Raw genomic sequence first — 15840 nt, forward strand, 5'->3', positions numbered from 1 at the left:
AGAATACTCTATTCTCCAATGTCTATAAACAGGGCCTGGTTCATAGTTCTAATTAATTAACTTTATTAACTTGGAGCTGAAAGGAGGTGGCAACTTAAGGAAATAAAAAGCAATAGACCTTGCCTGACTAGTTCCATATAACTGCTTTTTAACTGAAGGTAAAAGAACAGTCACTTACTTATTACATGTAATAAAGCAAAATAGATGCTTAGACAGACTGCATAGCACAGGCTATTCCCAGCTTATCCACAGAATATGTTTTCAAAAAAAGAGACAAAAGAAAGCATTTTTTTTCATTTAGTGCAAGTAGCAAGTTTATTTTCTTTGATATAGAATTAACAGAGCAATGATGCCCAAATGAGGTAATATTACATTTGCATAGGATAACTTTCCTTGACACACTTATTTAGATCTTTGTTAAAGTTATTGATTGTCAGATCAGAGAAATTGCAACTCCAAGTTTATTCGTAAAATTAAAAAATGTTGTTACTTTGGAAATTTCAAAATGGTAATTTTATCTCAGAGTCATAATTACAAGGGAAAAATACTCTCTTAGCTAAGACCAAGAGTTTCGGCAGCACTGCAATACTGTTTATATCCACGTTACACAAAAGCACATGCATTTGGCAAAGAGAGTGCATACATTCTTATTGCATCTTTTTTCGTTATGTGCTGTATTGCTTTATGGTCCCCTAGAGGGTCTACTTAACACAAATTCAACAATGATGATAATGAGGTCACCAGTCATTTCCTTACATATATGGCCCTAATGTATTCAATTACATGTTTTTGATGTTGTGCTGGTAGTATATAGATCCCAATTAGGGAGAAACCTGGACCTATATAAACAATATATATGGAATATACATGGATATGTAAAGGCTTGAGGTTGATGGCTTGACATCCGTTAATGGATTAAAAATAGTAAAGTAAAAATTCCAGTGGCTTAGGAAGATGGTATTTTCTTCAGGACACACTGCTGAACACATGGCCACCTACCTGCTCTCTGAAGCAATATGTATAATCTAACCACCAAATATAGAACAGAGGAATACCAGGAGACAAAAAAAAAAAGCATTAAAGCCCATTACAATCTTGAATAAACCAAAACCTCCAGTACACAGAAAAAGCATTGCAATCATATATTTAGCTTTATTTTTCTAATATATGTCATAATTTAAAACTATATAAAGTCACTTACATAAAAGCAATTTTTTCAAGTGTTATAGTTGAGAGCATGGCTTTATATTTGGCTTAATCATTTTTTTTTTTAAACCAGTTTAACTTATAAAGCTCGTAATCTTGCCAGCAGGGCTTCAACTTCGGGAACTGATTCATTTTTAGAAAAAGAGCCAAGAAGTTCTGTTTCCTTTTTTCTGTTGCTTTCTACATTACAGGCTTCCTTCTTCTCAACTGCCTTGATCCTCCCGGTAGACGTATGAGTGTCTAGATTATAATTAAGCTCCTTGGCGACTGGAGTCCTTGTTGAGTTGCAATTGATATTGTAGTGTGAACGTGACCCTTCTGTCAACTGCACTTTCTGATTTTCTACAGTAAGGAAAAAAGAAACATAAAACTTATCACCATGAAAACCAAGGACTGTGCACATTATAAAACACATTTAAAGTAATTATTCTTAATAAATAAGTAGTCTTCTTACATAGACTGAACAAAGAAACATTTAACAGAGTAAGACAGGTTTAAAGTAATCACACAGGATTTTAAGAATAAACTAAAATATAACAGCCAACCATTTCATTAGCACTAATGCCCATTTCCTTCTTCCTTTATGCTTGACATGCCTGTCACGTGGTTATTATCAGGGCCTGGTCCCATATTTCTTTCAGGTCTCTGTTCAAACACTACCTAAAAAGAGAGGCCTTCTCTAGCCACCCATCCAAAATAGCATTTGCCCTTGGCAATGCTCTATCCTTCCCTGTCATGTTTTCCTTCACAGGACTGATGATGGCTGGACACATCATATATTTGCTCACTTGTCCATTGTCTGTCTTACTAGAATGTGTGTTCCAAGACAGTAGGGACATTATTTTAACTACTGCTGTAACTTTAGGGCCTAAAATGGCCCTGGTGCAAACTAGGTCCTCAATAAATATTTGTTGGATAAATAATTTCCACACTCTGTGACACAAGATAAACATTAGCTTGAATAATAATGAGATTAATTTCCTTTTTGAATGAAATCAAGAAGAAAAGTTTCTATTAAGAATTTAAGGGTCAGGTGTGGTGGCTCACGCCTGTAATCCCAGCATTTTGGGAGGCCGAGATGGGTGGATCACAAGGTCAGGAAATCGAGACCATCCTGGCTAACACAGTGAAACCCCGTCTCTACTAAAAATACAAAAAAATTATCCGGGCATGGTGGCAGGTGCCTATAGTCCCAGCTACTCAGGAGGCTGAGACAGGAGACTGGCATGAACCCGGGAGGTGGAGCTCGCAGTGAGCCGAGATCGCACCACTGCACTCCAGCTTGGGCGACAGAGTGAGACTCCGTCTAAAAAAAAAAAAAAAAGAATTTAAAAAGTCAATTATTTTCCTTTAAAGAAATAATGAACTTGGCTAGGCGCAGTGGCTCACACCTGTAGTCCCATCACTTTGGGAGGCCGAGGCAGGTGGATCACCTTTAGGTCGGGAGTTCGAGACCAGCCTGACCAACATGGAGAAACTCCATCTCTACTAAAAATACAAAATTAGCTGGGCGTGGTGGCGCATGCCTGTAATACCAGCTACTCAAGAGGCTGAGGCAGGAGAATCACTTGAACCTGGGAGGTGGAGGTTGTGGTGAGCCAAGATCGTGCCATTATACTCCAGCCTGGGCAACAAGAGAACAAGAGTGAAACTCCGTCTCAAAAAAAAAAAAAAAAAAGAAATAATGAACTTGGCAAGCAAACAAATAAAACTTCCTAGCAAACCAGAATGTTATATGTAATTGTCAAGTATATACACATCTACACATATATGCATGTACATATATACATATACACATACATCCTTTTATTGGTAAGTGATGATAATGGTGACTTATAAAAAACAGACAACCTCAATATTCATGTAACCTTGAACGGGGCTTGAAAATGGCTTCAACAAACCTGACAACCTGACATGACATTTAAAGTTTTTTGGTTATTCTCTGAGAGATGTTCCATTGTCCCAACAGTAATGACTTTGGAGCACAAGCAGTCACTCATGACAGTGTGTTTTATGTGAGTGCTGAAAATTCCAACTGAAAACAGCTTGTACATTAAAAGGTGGCTGCTGAAGATATTTACTGCACTGTCATTTCCTGACCAGGGGCTTCCAGTGATGGATGAGGATTTTACACACTTTCTTGCACAATCTCAACAAATTTTAGAAGTATGATCACCTTTTAGCTGCTGGAAGAAAATAAACACACTTTTTCTTTCACCTTCTATATCAGGTGGGCAATTGTTACTCAAAAATCAAAATCTAATAGAGCAGTGATTTTCTCTTAAAGGAGTGTATGCTCTGTAGCTTATATTGTACATATTGTGGTTGCTGGAAAGAGCACAGTAGATGTGGTATTCCTGCAGTTCCTATGACCACATCCTTTTCTTTTCTAGCACCCACACTTCTGTCCCAAAGAATGCTTGAAAACTGCATTTGTAGCTAAATGTAGAATGTTGGCCAGCTTACTGCTCCTTCCCCAAAATGTTCCTATCTTTGCTTATTTGATTTCTTGCAAACCACTCCATCATGATGGTATCTCCAACAAACCAGTTTATTCTGCTATTGGACAACTCTAGTTAAATGTCAAATGGCAAAGAAGAAATTAAATTAGCCAAAATATGGGTCTGGAATATGAAATGTGTATGTGTGGATGTGCGTGCGCATGTATGCACTCCAAGAAAGTAGGGACATTGTTTTAAATATTGCTATAGCTTTAGTGCCTACAATGTCGCTGGTGCACAGTAGGTGCTCAATAAATATGTGTTGGGTAAAGAAATTATTTCCACAATCTATGACACAAGATAAGCATTAGTTTGAATAGTAATGCCATTAATTTCTTTCTTGAATGAAAGCAAGAAGGAAAGTTTCTAATCAGAATTTTTAAAGTCAGTGGTTTTCCTTCAGAGAAATACTGAACTTGGTAGGCAAATTATTACAACTTTATATATATATACACACGCACAAACACACATACACACAAAACTCATACACACATACCATCTTATGAATCGCCTGTATTTATATAGTACTTTTATGTATAAAGCATTTGTTGCACTTCAAACATTACCACCCTCAGCATATAGACTGAGGGGTAAAAGCGAAAGAAGGTTAAGTCATTTGCTTAGACTTAGTTACTGAGTAAATCAGTGGTTGACGCCAAATGCTGTCTCTAGAGATACTGAGGCTGTCTTCAAGAAATCTGAAAACCTTTTGGCCAAAGGAAAGTGCTAAGTAATTCAAAGCTAAGTCATAATAATGGTGTCCTGTACTTATACTTCAAAATGCCTTCTGACACACTGAATTCTCGCAACAGTTTTGTAAAGCAGATAGTACACCCATGTAAACTACCTTAACACATTATGTCCAAGGTCACACACATCCTCCATTTCTTTCCTGGTCTCACTTAGATTCATGCCTATGAACTTCAAAAGCACGACCTTTAACCCACTACAATTCCCTAGTCCATTCACTCTTCCATTCTCCTGGACAACTATTTCACACCTTCCCCACTCTTCCAAACTTCCAACATGTCCTCCCTCTTTCTCATTTAACTCATTCATAGAGGCAATCAGAAGGAGCCCCTGCACGTGTCTCACCTGTTCCCCAACACCTATTATCTGCCTACTGTACACACTTACATCTGCCCCTCCTATTAGGATGAATCAACCTTCCAAGCTCCCCTCTGAGGACAGCCCTCAAGGTGAGTGATGGATGTGATTTTTGCTTGTCTATTCAAGGACATCCCTCTGGCTGCTTTGCCCTCTCTCTGCTGCATTGTAAAGGTTTCTGTCTCCAGGTGCTCATTCCCCTCAGCAGAGAAGCTCTAATAATCATAAATTTAGGAGGTGGGGGGGATCTCTATTTGTCTCCACATCCTGCTCCAGCTATCTAAATTCTTGGCTCCCTTTATAGCAAAAATACCTTGAAAGAATTGCCCATACTTACTCTCTCAATTTCTCTCTCCCTATTTTTCTCTTGAACCCACTCCAATCATGCTTTTGACCCTTTACTCTTCTCAAACAGTTCTTGTCAAGGTCGCTAATGAACTGCATGCTGCCAAAAACAAGGACTGCATATCTATTTGAATGTCTTAGTACTCCTTGATCTATACCAGATCCAAGCATTGCGTGAGTTTTTCTTTTAGTGTTTGGTCTTTGAACGTCTTTGGAGACTTAGGTAAATAATATTGGACGGGCCAAGGCAGGCAAAACCATTTCTATCCTTCTGAGAAAACTCAAAATAGCTGTGGGCTTGCTTTAGGGACAAAATGATAAGAGAAAAACTATGACGGTATTTATCTCCTCTGTGGTTTCAGGTGAGGAATCTTTCATGAGAAGCAACAGACAAAACAGTATAAAAAGGAGAGGCCATTCCTAAGACCACTGAAGAAATAGAAAAGTGCACAAGAGTTTTTTAAAGGATGTTTATAGCTTTGTTAGAAATTCCTAGTTAACAACTCTTCACTCCCAGCCCTCACATTAGCTCTCAGCACCCCAACATCCCCCATTCTGGTCCTCACCTTCTTTTTGCTTTGCCTCCAGGCATGGGACACCAAAACTGTAGAACTGAGCAAGTCAGATCTTAAACTGCAAAGCAGGTAAACGAAGCTGGACAGAAGGTTGCCTATCCCACTATAATTAGAGATAGTGCAGGAAGAGGAAGTGCTCAAGTTGGAAGTTCACTTTGTTTAAGCCTGGCTTTGTTGCCAGGCTGGGGATAAGCTATCTACCCGCCTCAGCCTCACAAAGTGCTGGGATTACAGGTGTGAGCCACTGTGCCCGCTGACCCCAGAAATTCACTCTTACACAGAAATCTTATTATAATGTGTCAAGGCCAGGTGTCTTCTGTTATTACCATTATTTTAGAAGTTTGTTATTGGTGGCTTTGTGTGGGCTGGAGACCTAAATTCCATGCAAAAACATGTGCTGTTTCTAAATGGTTGACGTGCAAACAACAGAGTGATCCCACAACCCTGTAAGTTGGAGAAAAATCTATACTTGATCTAGGTGCTCAGAAGCATAAATAAATTGTAATTTGAGGCAGGTGGGCCCATTCTTCTCATATGAAGTTAGTTACAAATGCAAGATGATACCTAGGACATATGGACTCAATGAAAGGTAAGGCTGGGGTATCAATAAAAAGACAAACATTTCTTTTTCTCAACTCAAACCTTCACCATACACACTTTTAAATGGAAACTCAAAATATTAAGGCAAAGTGGGATGATTAACTCTTCAAGGCGAGGAGTTTCTTTTATTATTTTACAAATTGAATCATAGGCCCTTTTTTTTTTTTCTGTTTAAGATACTACAATTGATCTCTATGTACAATATATCTAGGACTACTGCCAATATTCAGGGCCACTGTTGATTGTAGTACTGGTAGGCAAAGAACCAGCTGCTATTCTTAGTACCAATTCACTATGAAAATGCAATCCACACATCTTGTATTTGTGTTTCTGTGGAAATAAACACGATGAGAATACATGCTATTTTCCTTTAAGATAGGAATACTTACTCATTTCAATGTAATTCTTCATAGGATTCTTACTATAAGAATTAAATCTAGAGACCCACCACAGCTTTTTCTTTGAAACCGAACTAAAAGTTGAACGTTGTTGGAGAGTTGAATGCCTCTTAAATACTGATACCCACTGGACTTAAAAATGAGAATAAAGGCCTTAAGCTACATCTAGTGTTGGGTCCCACATGACCTTTGGCAGAGCGTAGATTTGGATGACAAAGAAAGCTTAAAAAAACTCAATCATCCTGTGCTAACATTTCCATTGCTTCTTGAGAAACACAAAAGACACAGGAAACTAGGAAAGTTGCTGACAAAAAAATTTTATATATATATATATATATATATATATATGAATATATGCAACTTGGCATCTAAATGAGGAAATATTTCAACCAATAGTTGTTATACTTCTTGAGCTAAGAAGGTAAGGCTAACTAAGGCCCTAGCAGACGGCCCTTGGGGAAGACTTCTCTGCTGCAGGAAATATCAGTTATGGTTCAGAAAGAGGCATTATTCCTTTTAAGTCAGTATTGATCCCCCCTCACATTGTGGTTCTAATGGGCACTGGCTTCTTAGGAGTGCCAACTCTCAGATGAAATATAAAATTGAGCTCCTGTCTTTTGTGGTCAATGGTGAGTCTGTGGCAGCTTTGACAGGAAGAAGAATGTAGAACTCTGGTGTCTATAAATTGACTGTATCTATTCTGTGTTCCTGAAATTTGGTCTCTCCTCACAATTCTTTACCTTTTGCTTCTAACTATTACTTTGACCTACTAAGTAGCTGTTTTGTTTCACCCCAGCAATGGCTTTACTTTGGTGAAGGAAAAAGAATCACCCATAAATACAATTTTAAAGCACCACTGGGTCTACATGATAGTAAAGTGTGTGACAAATATATGTTTTTAATCTATGCAGTAACGGAAGTTAGTGGTGGCCGCCAGCAGCCCATATCCCTGTGGTTTTCCTTACCGTTGATTTACTGATGCTATAAATAATTGTCTTTCCTTGCTTTCATTTTGCTGTTTATCTTATGTATTGAAAATATATAAAAATAATTCAAAGAGCAAAAGGTCATTTTGCATATAGTTAAAATCTTTTAGGGGTGCCAGAAACACTTATTAAAACCAATTAAGTAAAAACAAACAACTAAACAAAACAATACTCTCCCTATCTAAACACAGTAGGCAAAGCAGAAGATAATATCTTTGAATAGAGGAGACAATTGATGAAGAACTTTCTTTGCAGAAACTCATATGTAAACTTCTATTCATTCTCGTTCTGTATCACTATCCTTTAAATAAAATTCAAAGACAGCACTGCCATTTCACAGTTTCCTATGCTGAGTTTTTCTAATTGAGTGTAGGGCTAGAAGGAAGTTCAAGATGACACAGGCTCTGTGCACACGACACCCAGGATAGGTTCAGCCTTTTAAGAGAACAGTAAAGTAAACTCTTCTGTTTGACTGCTTATCTTCCTGATTTGTAATATGCTACCTGAGTTGGATACTTTTCTCCATATCTGCCTTCTTCTTTTTCATCTCTCCCCTCAATTCTTAGCAATTCTAATTTGGCTTTCCTCCATACCTCTCTATTGAAATTGCTTCTTACAATATTACCCAAAGCATCAAAACTCCTAAACTCAATTGCATTTACTCATGCCTCTTTTTCCTCTTACATTTGCAATGTTTTGGAATGTGTGTAATAAAGAATTCAGCTGGTCTTTGTCCCAGTCCCTGGGAAGTGGCCTCTAAAGCCTTGGAATTTTTTAATCATGTTGGGCCCCTAGATAGTTTATAGTAATGAATGACTCAGGATGGGGGTTACCCAAGTCAGAAAGACCAATCATGTGATTAGAGGGTTGGGGTTTTGAGCCAAATGATTATCAGCCTGATTTCTGAGCAGGAGATGGGTACAGGAGCTTCAGCTTAATCATGTGGGTGATGATTCAACTAATTGTGCCTAAGTAACAAAGCCTCAGTGCAAACTCAAGACACTGATATTCAGGTGAGTTTTTTGGTTGGTAATCCCCTGTGCATCCTTACACATCAATGTGCAGGGAGGGTGATGCATCTCTGAGGACAATAGGGGCTTCATGTGTCTCTCCTTTGGCTACTTCTGATTTGTATTCTTTTGCTATAATAAAGCTGTAACAGTAAGTACTTTCCTGAATTCTGTCATTCTAGCAAATTATTGAATTTGAGAGGGTAGTAGGAAGCACTGAATTTGTAGTCAAGTGATCAAAGTGAGGGTAACCTAGGGACCCTCAAATCTGCAGCTGGTACTGAAGTGAAGGCAATCTTTTAGAGGACTGTTACCTGTGAAATCTGGCTTAACTTCATGTAGCTGGTGTTAGAAGTCAATGTAGATGTTATTTGTGACTTTGAACATTATTATGGAATAATATAGATATGATCATATTATCTTTATATATGGTTATTCTATAGTTTGCAAACACTTTCCCTGTATATCCACTTATGTGATTCTTATAACAGCCCTGTGAGATAGGTAATATGGGTATATTTACCTTGTTTGACATAAAATTGAGAAAGCAGAGATAACTTTCAGGCAGAGCCAGAGATAAAACTAAGTCCTCAGACTCCTGGTTAATGTGCTCTATCATGATATGGCCCTTGACCGTGCTTGCTCTTCTACTTTTTGATGATTCATTTTAAATCTTTTTTTAGTAATTTGTTCTACCTTCCTAACCTCTACCAAACAGTCATAACTCTCAATGCGGCCATTTCTCACAGTTACATCCTTGGCCCACTTTTCTGCCCTTTCTACCTTCTCTCCATCAAGATCTCACAGCTTCAATCATTTCCTCTAGGAAGAAGACTCATATCTGCATTTCCAGCCCTGACAACAGAGCTCCAATACTGTATCCACCATGGCCTCCCTAAACATTCCTACATATGCCCTACTACTACTTCAAATAACACATTCTCAAACCACGCTTTCATGCTTTTCATACTAACAGACTGAAACCAACCATAGCATCTGTTTATCAGTCATGCTCTCAGTTATTGACAGCTGTCTCAGACTACTATACACTTGTGGTCACCTGGAGGTGGCTTGGCAGATATTAAATAAATATTTCTAAAGTATGTAGTGGCTTGTCAGCTAATAGATGCCAGGTCGGAAGTAATTTCGTCAGTTGATCTGGTGGTTCATGAGGGAGACGGCAGAGAAATAATACAGGGGTATGGTTTGACAGTATACTTATTAAACACATATGACATACCTGATAAATCTTTTACATGCTATCTTTTTTTGTTTTGTTTTTAGAGACAGGGTCTGGCTCTGTCACTTGCTCAGGTTGGAGTGCAGTGGTGCCATGATGGCTCATTGTAGCCTTGAACTCATGGGCTCAAGGTATCCTCCTGTCTTGGCCTTCGGAGTAGCTAGGAATACAGGCAAGCATCACCATGTCTGGCAACTTAAAAATTTTAAAAATCGAGATGGGGTCTTGCTATGTTCACCTAGAACTCCTAGTCCCAAGTGATTCTCCTGCCTCAGTTTCCCAAAGTGCCGGAATTACAGGTGTGAGCCACTGTGCCTGCACTGTACATGCTATTTTAAAACTTTTACAACAATCCCAAAGTGCAGGTATCAACAAGCCCATTTTATAGATAAGGAAATTGAGGTTTAGAGAAGTCCATGAACTGCCAAGGCCACATAGGCTTTGCTATTTGCCTCTGGCAAATTGAGTCCAGATCATTGGCCCTCATGGTTTCAGGGACACATGATTAGGCCATGGCAAATAGACATGCTGTGAAATGGAAAGAACACTTCCCCAGGATGAAGAGGCTGGGGAGAGGTTGATTCCGAGTGCTAATAACTTGGGAGCTGTGTTAGAAACTAACTAGCTAACTATTTTAAAATGCTCTAGGACTAGAACATATTTCTGAAGCCATTTCTAAGTCTCATCACATAGTGTGCTTTTAAGTGTATTCCTTTATTTCTTATACTTCTTCAACATTTATTAGACATTTTGAATGTACAGGTATTTCTTCTGAATAACTTATGCTATTTCTGTTTCATTTCATTTTGATTCGCAGAATCATGTAATGTAGAATCAAATGGAAAGACCCCTTGTTACTTGGTGGAACCACCTAGCCAATGCTTGAATTACATTTAGTTAGCATCCTATCAAGTGGCTCTCCAGCCTCAGTTTGAAGACCTCGAGTCATTGCCTCACAATGTCATCAGGCAATATATTCTACCTTTGGTCAGCTCTAATAATTACATGTTTTACCTTAGATTTATCCAGTGTTTGTTTCTCTGAAATCTTAGTCACTGGCTCTGTTGATTTTTTCCATTAGAGCTGTATTAAATCCAATTCCTCTTCCACCCACCAGCCCTTCAAATATTTGAAGACAGATACTATATTTTCTCAATCTTTTCTTCTCCAAGCCAAACAGCTATAGTTTCTTCAACTGTTCCTTCAGTGATCATGAGTTGAAATTATGGTTAAGTCAGTTTATTAGTTAATTTCATGAGGGTTTAGCCCACCATCCTAGGTGCGAAGTTTTTGAAACATTTAAGATCCTGTCATTTCTATAATGAACATGCAAAACAATATTTGCTTAGTAGTTCAAAATTCTGGGGAAAACCTGAAGCCAATTAGGGTGTCCAGTACTGTAAAACAATACGATTATATGTTCATAGACTCTTAAAAAATTTCCATGTAGACTTAATACTTCAGGTTGATTTTTGGTATGCATTTAATAAGAATCTGCTTAAAATAATGTTTTTATTCATTAGAAAATTCAATCCTGGGATACATTTGTGTTTATAACCATTTTATAATAAAATAATTTTATGTATGACTATATACATAGAAACGTTCCTTTACGGCTGGGCGTGGTGGCTCATGCCTGTAATTCTAGCACTTTGGGAGGCCAAGGTGGGCGGATCACCTGAGGTCACAAGTTTGAGACCAGCCTTAACATGGAGAAACCCTGTCTCTACTAAAAATATAAGATTAGCTGGGTGTGGTAGTGCATGCCTGTAATCCCAGCTACTCGGGTGGCTGAGGCAGGAGAATTGCTTGAACCTGGGAGGTGGAGGTTGCAGCGAGCCGAGATAGTGCCACTGCACTCCAGCCTCGGCAAGAAGAGCGAAACTCTGTCTCAAAAAAAAAAAAAAAGAAAAGAAGTGGTCCTTTACTTCTCTCTGGCCTATTACTACATATATACTACATTAGCCATGTCTAAACATATGTTCAAGTAGTAAGAAATCTAATTCATATCCATCTAACTGTGACCTAACTTGCTAGAACATAAGCTCCATGAAGGTAGGTATCTTTGTTTTATTCACTGGTGTATTCCCAAGCCCTAGCATAGTGCCTGCCTCATAACAAGGGCTTGATAATTTATTTATTGAGTGACTAAACCTAAGCATGGCATGATTTTATCATTTTGTTTCACTTAATGTTTTAAACTAAACCTTAAAAAAAAAAAAAAAGAAACACTTTGGGGTAATACTACCCAGATACAGCTGATGACATATCATTTTTGGTTTATTGTACATTTTTTATGCTTTTGGGTCCCTTGAGGACTCAACATTGAGTCTAGAATGGAACTGTCCAATAGAAATTTAATGAGAATGACAAAAATGGGCTATACATGCAAGGTAAAAATGTCTAGAAGCCACATTAAACATTGAAAAAAAAATCAGGTGAAATTAGTTTTAATAAAGTGTTGTATTTAACCCAATGTCAAATATTCTCACTTTGACATAGATATAGCAAAAATATATTAATGATATCTTTGGCATTTTTTTGTACTAAGTCTTCACAATCAAATGTGTATTTCATACTTATAGCAGATCTCTATTCAGACCAGCTACATTTCAGGAGCTTAAGAGCCACACCTGGGCCAGGCGCAGTGGCTCAGGCCTGAAATCCCAGCACTTTGAGAGGCCGAGGAGGGTGGATCATAAGGTCAGGAGATCGAGACCATCCTAGCTAACATGGTGAAACCCCGTCTCTACTGAAAAAAAATACAAAAAAAATTAGCCGGGTGTGGTGGCTGGTGCCTGTATTCCCAGCTACTTGGGAGGCTGAGGCAGGAGAATGGCGTGAACCCGGGAGGCAGAGCTTGCAGTGAGCCGAGATTGCACCACTGCACTCCAGCCTGGGTGACAGAGCGAGACTCCATCTCAAAAAAAAAAAAAAAAAAAAAAAAAAAAAAGGGAGCCACACTTGGCTATTGTCTACCATATTAGACAGCACAGATCTAGAACCTGGAGTTTTTCACAGTGCTATTACCTATACATTATTTTGAGTTGAATATGTATATATTATAAACAATCAAGTGAAAATGAATTGTTCCAATATTTAGCACTTCATTGTGATTTTGTTTCATATAAAGAGGAAGGAGCAGTTATACATTTCTAGATAATTTTGATTTAGGTAGCTTCTGTGAATGGCAAAATAGACAAAGGCTAAAGATTAAAAATATACTCACAAAATTTGAATGCTAATAATGACAAGCCTACTGTTGCTACCGTCTATGTTTTGGCATCTGTTTATCCAGCCATCTAGGCATGGGGAGACTGGGTTACCGTTCAGAGACTCTTCTACTTTTACTTACTAGTTCTGTACATGTTTTAGTAAATAAATGAAAATTAGGAGGATCTAATTTATTAAATCTAATTCTCCTTCCTTTCAAAATGAGATTGACCTTTATTCCATGCTATTCTCCTATTCATATTGGATCAAGACCTATGTGGGGGTTAGGTTCAAGTGTTGCCACTATGAGAAACTGACAGACTGGCCTCTTTTTATTGTTCTATTCATAGCATAGCAGCATTATCTTGTACTAGATTGACGGTACCAAACTTCATTATGAAATCTGAAATGATTTCTAAGATTTTAGTTTCATGTATTTCTAGAAATGAGTGAAAAAGAGAAATCTGGCATGAGTCATAGACATTACCCTAAAGAGAGTACTCAGGCTAGTACACTACTGCCTCCTACTGTCAGTTTGAGGAAAGTGAGAGAGCCCTACTCATCCTTATTTCTATTTACAGATTTACAGACAAGTGGCCTTCTTCCTTCAAAGGACAATTTTGTGCAGATAACCTAGGAAGAAATATTGATGTTCTCTGAATTTCTCTGAAGTCTTCCCTGCTTAGACTGCTAGATCTGTGAAAAAATGTCCAGCAAACACCGTGAGCATGGATCTTTTCCCATTCCAAAAAAGAAACTGGTTTTAAAGGTAATTCAGAAAACATCTGTTTGTTTAAATTCTATTTCACATTATTTTGTTGTTAAATTTTTCATTTTTCTCTTCTTCCCACTTCCCCTACAGGACCTCACATCACATCTCTAAGAAAAAGACAAGAGAAACAAAAATCTATACTATTTTTAAATCTTTCAGAAGCCTCCTCCTAAATAAAAATATTAAAAAGTATGACGTGAGTTAATATAGTAGGAAACATAACAATTCATTAAATACAGAGAAACGTTTAAAAGCTGTAAGTTATCTAAAATATGAAGGGAGTACATGACTACATGACAACTTAGGATAAATAGAAACTACTTATTTCTATAACTAGCATATTTGGATCAATGATTTGGGTGCTGGTTGTAGAGTCTCCTGCACTCAAACGGCAGGTTCAATTCTGATGGTTTTTGCTGAGTCGAAGAATATGAACCTTTATTTTAAAGGTGAGATTTTTGATCAGCAAAATAAGTCAGTCAAAGAGGACCTTTTTCAGAAGCTGCTCCCTTTTAATGAGGAAAATAGTAAAAGGAATAGGTCAGTGTCACTTCAGTTATTTTTTTTGCAAATAAAACACCAAGTTTGATTCCTATGAAATCCCAGGCTGCACTGAGGTCTCTGTAAAATTGGTTTCAGTAAACAACTCATTTTTAACACAGCATTGGCAGAGCTTGTGCTTTCTGAGACTGTCGACACACAATCAGATTGGGCCACACAATCCCCCTCTTCCCGTTTACTGCCGTAGATTCTTGCCTCAGGCTTCTCTTGTCCACAGGGACTGTTTCCGCAAAGACCTGCTTCCAGTCTGCTTTCTCGGGGTTTTGGGCTTTGGAGCCCCTCCTGTCTCTATGGTAACACAAAACACAAAGACTAGAAATGTACCGTACAGAGGGCAGAAAGGAAAGAAATTAGAGTACAGTGCCCTTGGTAAGCTAAAGAAGGTGCTGACGGCAGGTAAATGGACAAGGAGGACAAGATACAGTAACTGTTAGTTGTTCCATTTCACATACATTCTCTTAAACAAGCCACAAGTGTTAGCATAGAAGCCTTAAAGTATGTGGAAGTTTATAATCCATATGGTATTTGAAGTTTAAAAAAATACTGGAGACCCATATTGGCCATAAATACTTGGCAATTCATTAAGTTACTGAGAGAAATAAGAATTCTCAGTGGAGACACAATGCACAAAAAGAATAAATTACATCAAGTATTACGGTATGGTTTATGTTAAAGACAAATATGTTACTATCGCATGGCAGAATGTTCTCTTTTTTATTTTGCAACTCTGAATACAAATTTTCCTACTTTTTTTCAATTTGGGGCATCATAGTAAATGTAGCATCTATAAGTTCAGTGGTTCAAAATAATCAGGTTTATGTCCTCAAATTGTTGGTCAATTCCGTTTGGTTTCTTGGTCATAAGCAGCACCCTGAACTCAGAAGGGCTGTCTCAAAAACATGGTGGAGTATATGAGGAACAGTAATGCTGTAAATTTAAACCCCCAAATATTTAAGAAACACACACCTACACATTAGGAAAGATATATTATTCATATAGATATCTAATAAAAACATACATTGTCATACATAGGTATCCTATCAGGATTTTAAAAATATTTCATGCAAGCCTATGACATGTTGTTGAATATCAACATTGAGAGCTTGTTATGAACTTTACAATGTCTATTAAAAAAAAGCTGTAGAGATTGCTTGGCTGCTGGGCCTCAGGGCAGGATCTGCTGACACATTGCAAGCATTTAAATTCATAGATTAACGAAGTTGGTTTTGACCTCTGTTCCTTGAGGTAGTACCCCAACAATTAGACCAGCAGAACTTCAGGGACACTAATCGTACACTTACTTGGTAGAATTCTATTATTAGGATC

The 15840-nt window shown here is 37.8% G+C and overlaps 1 protein-coding gene across 2 annotated transcripts in view; it reads right to left on the minus strand.

Moving 5' to 3' along the window:
* Positions 1-286: 286 nt before the first annotated feature.
* The window catches only part of DIAPH3 (diaphanous related formin 3), a 494792-nt gene continuing 479238 nt past the window's right edge, over positions 287-15840 (minus strand). For both annotated transcript variants that reach the window (XM_065533305.1, XM_065533304.1), the window contains one exon: positions 287-1548. In XM_065533305.1, coding sequence (XP_065389377.1) covers positions 1286-1548 — 263 coding nt within the window. In that variant the 3' untranslated portion in view covers positions 287-1285. The remainder of the gene's footprint in view (positions 1549-15840) is intronic.

Source organism: Macaca fascicularis, chromosome 17 (assembly GCF_037993035.2).
Source record: "Macaca fascicularis isolate 582-1 chromosome 17, T2T-MFA8v1.1".
Lineage (NCBI taxonomy): Eukaryota > Metazoa > Chordata > Mammalia > Primates > Cercopithecidae > Macaca > Macaca fascicularis.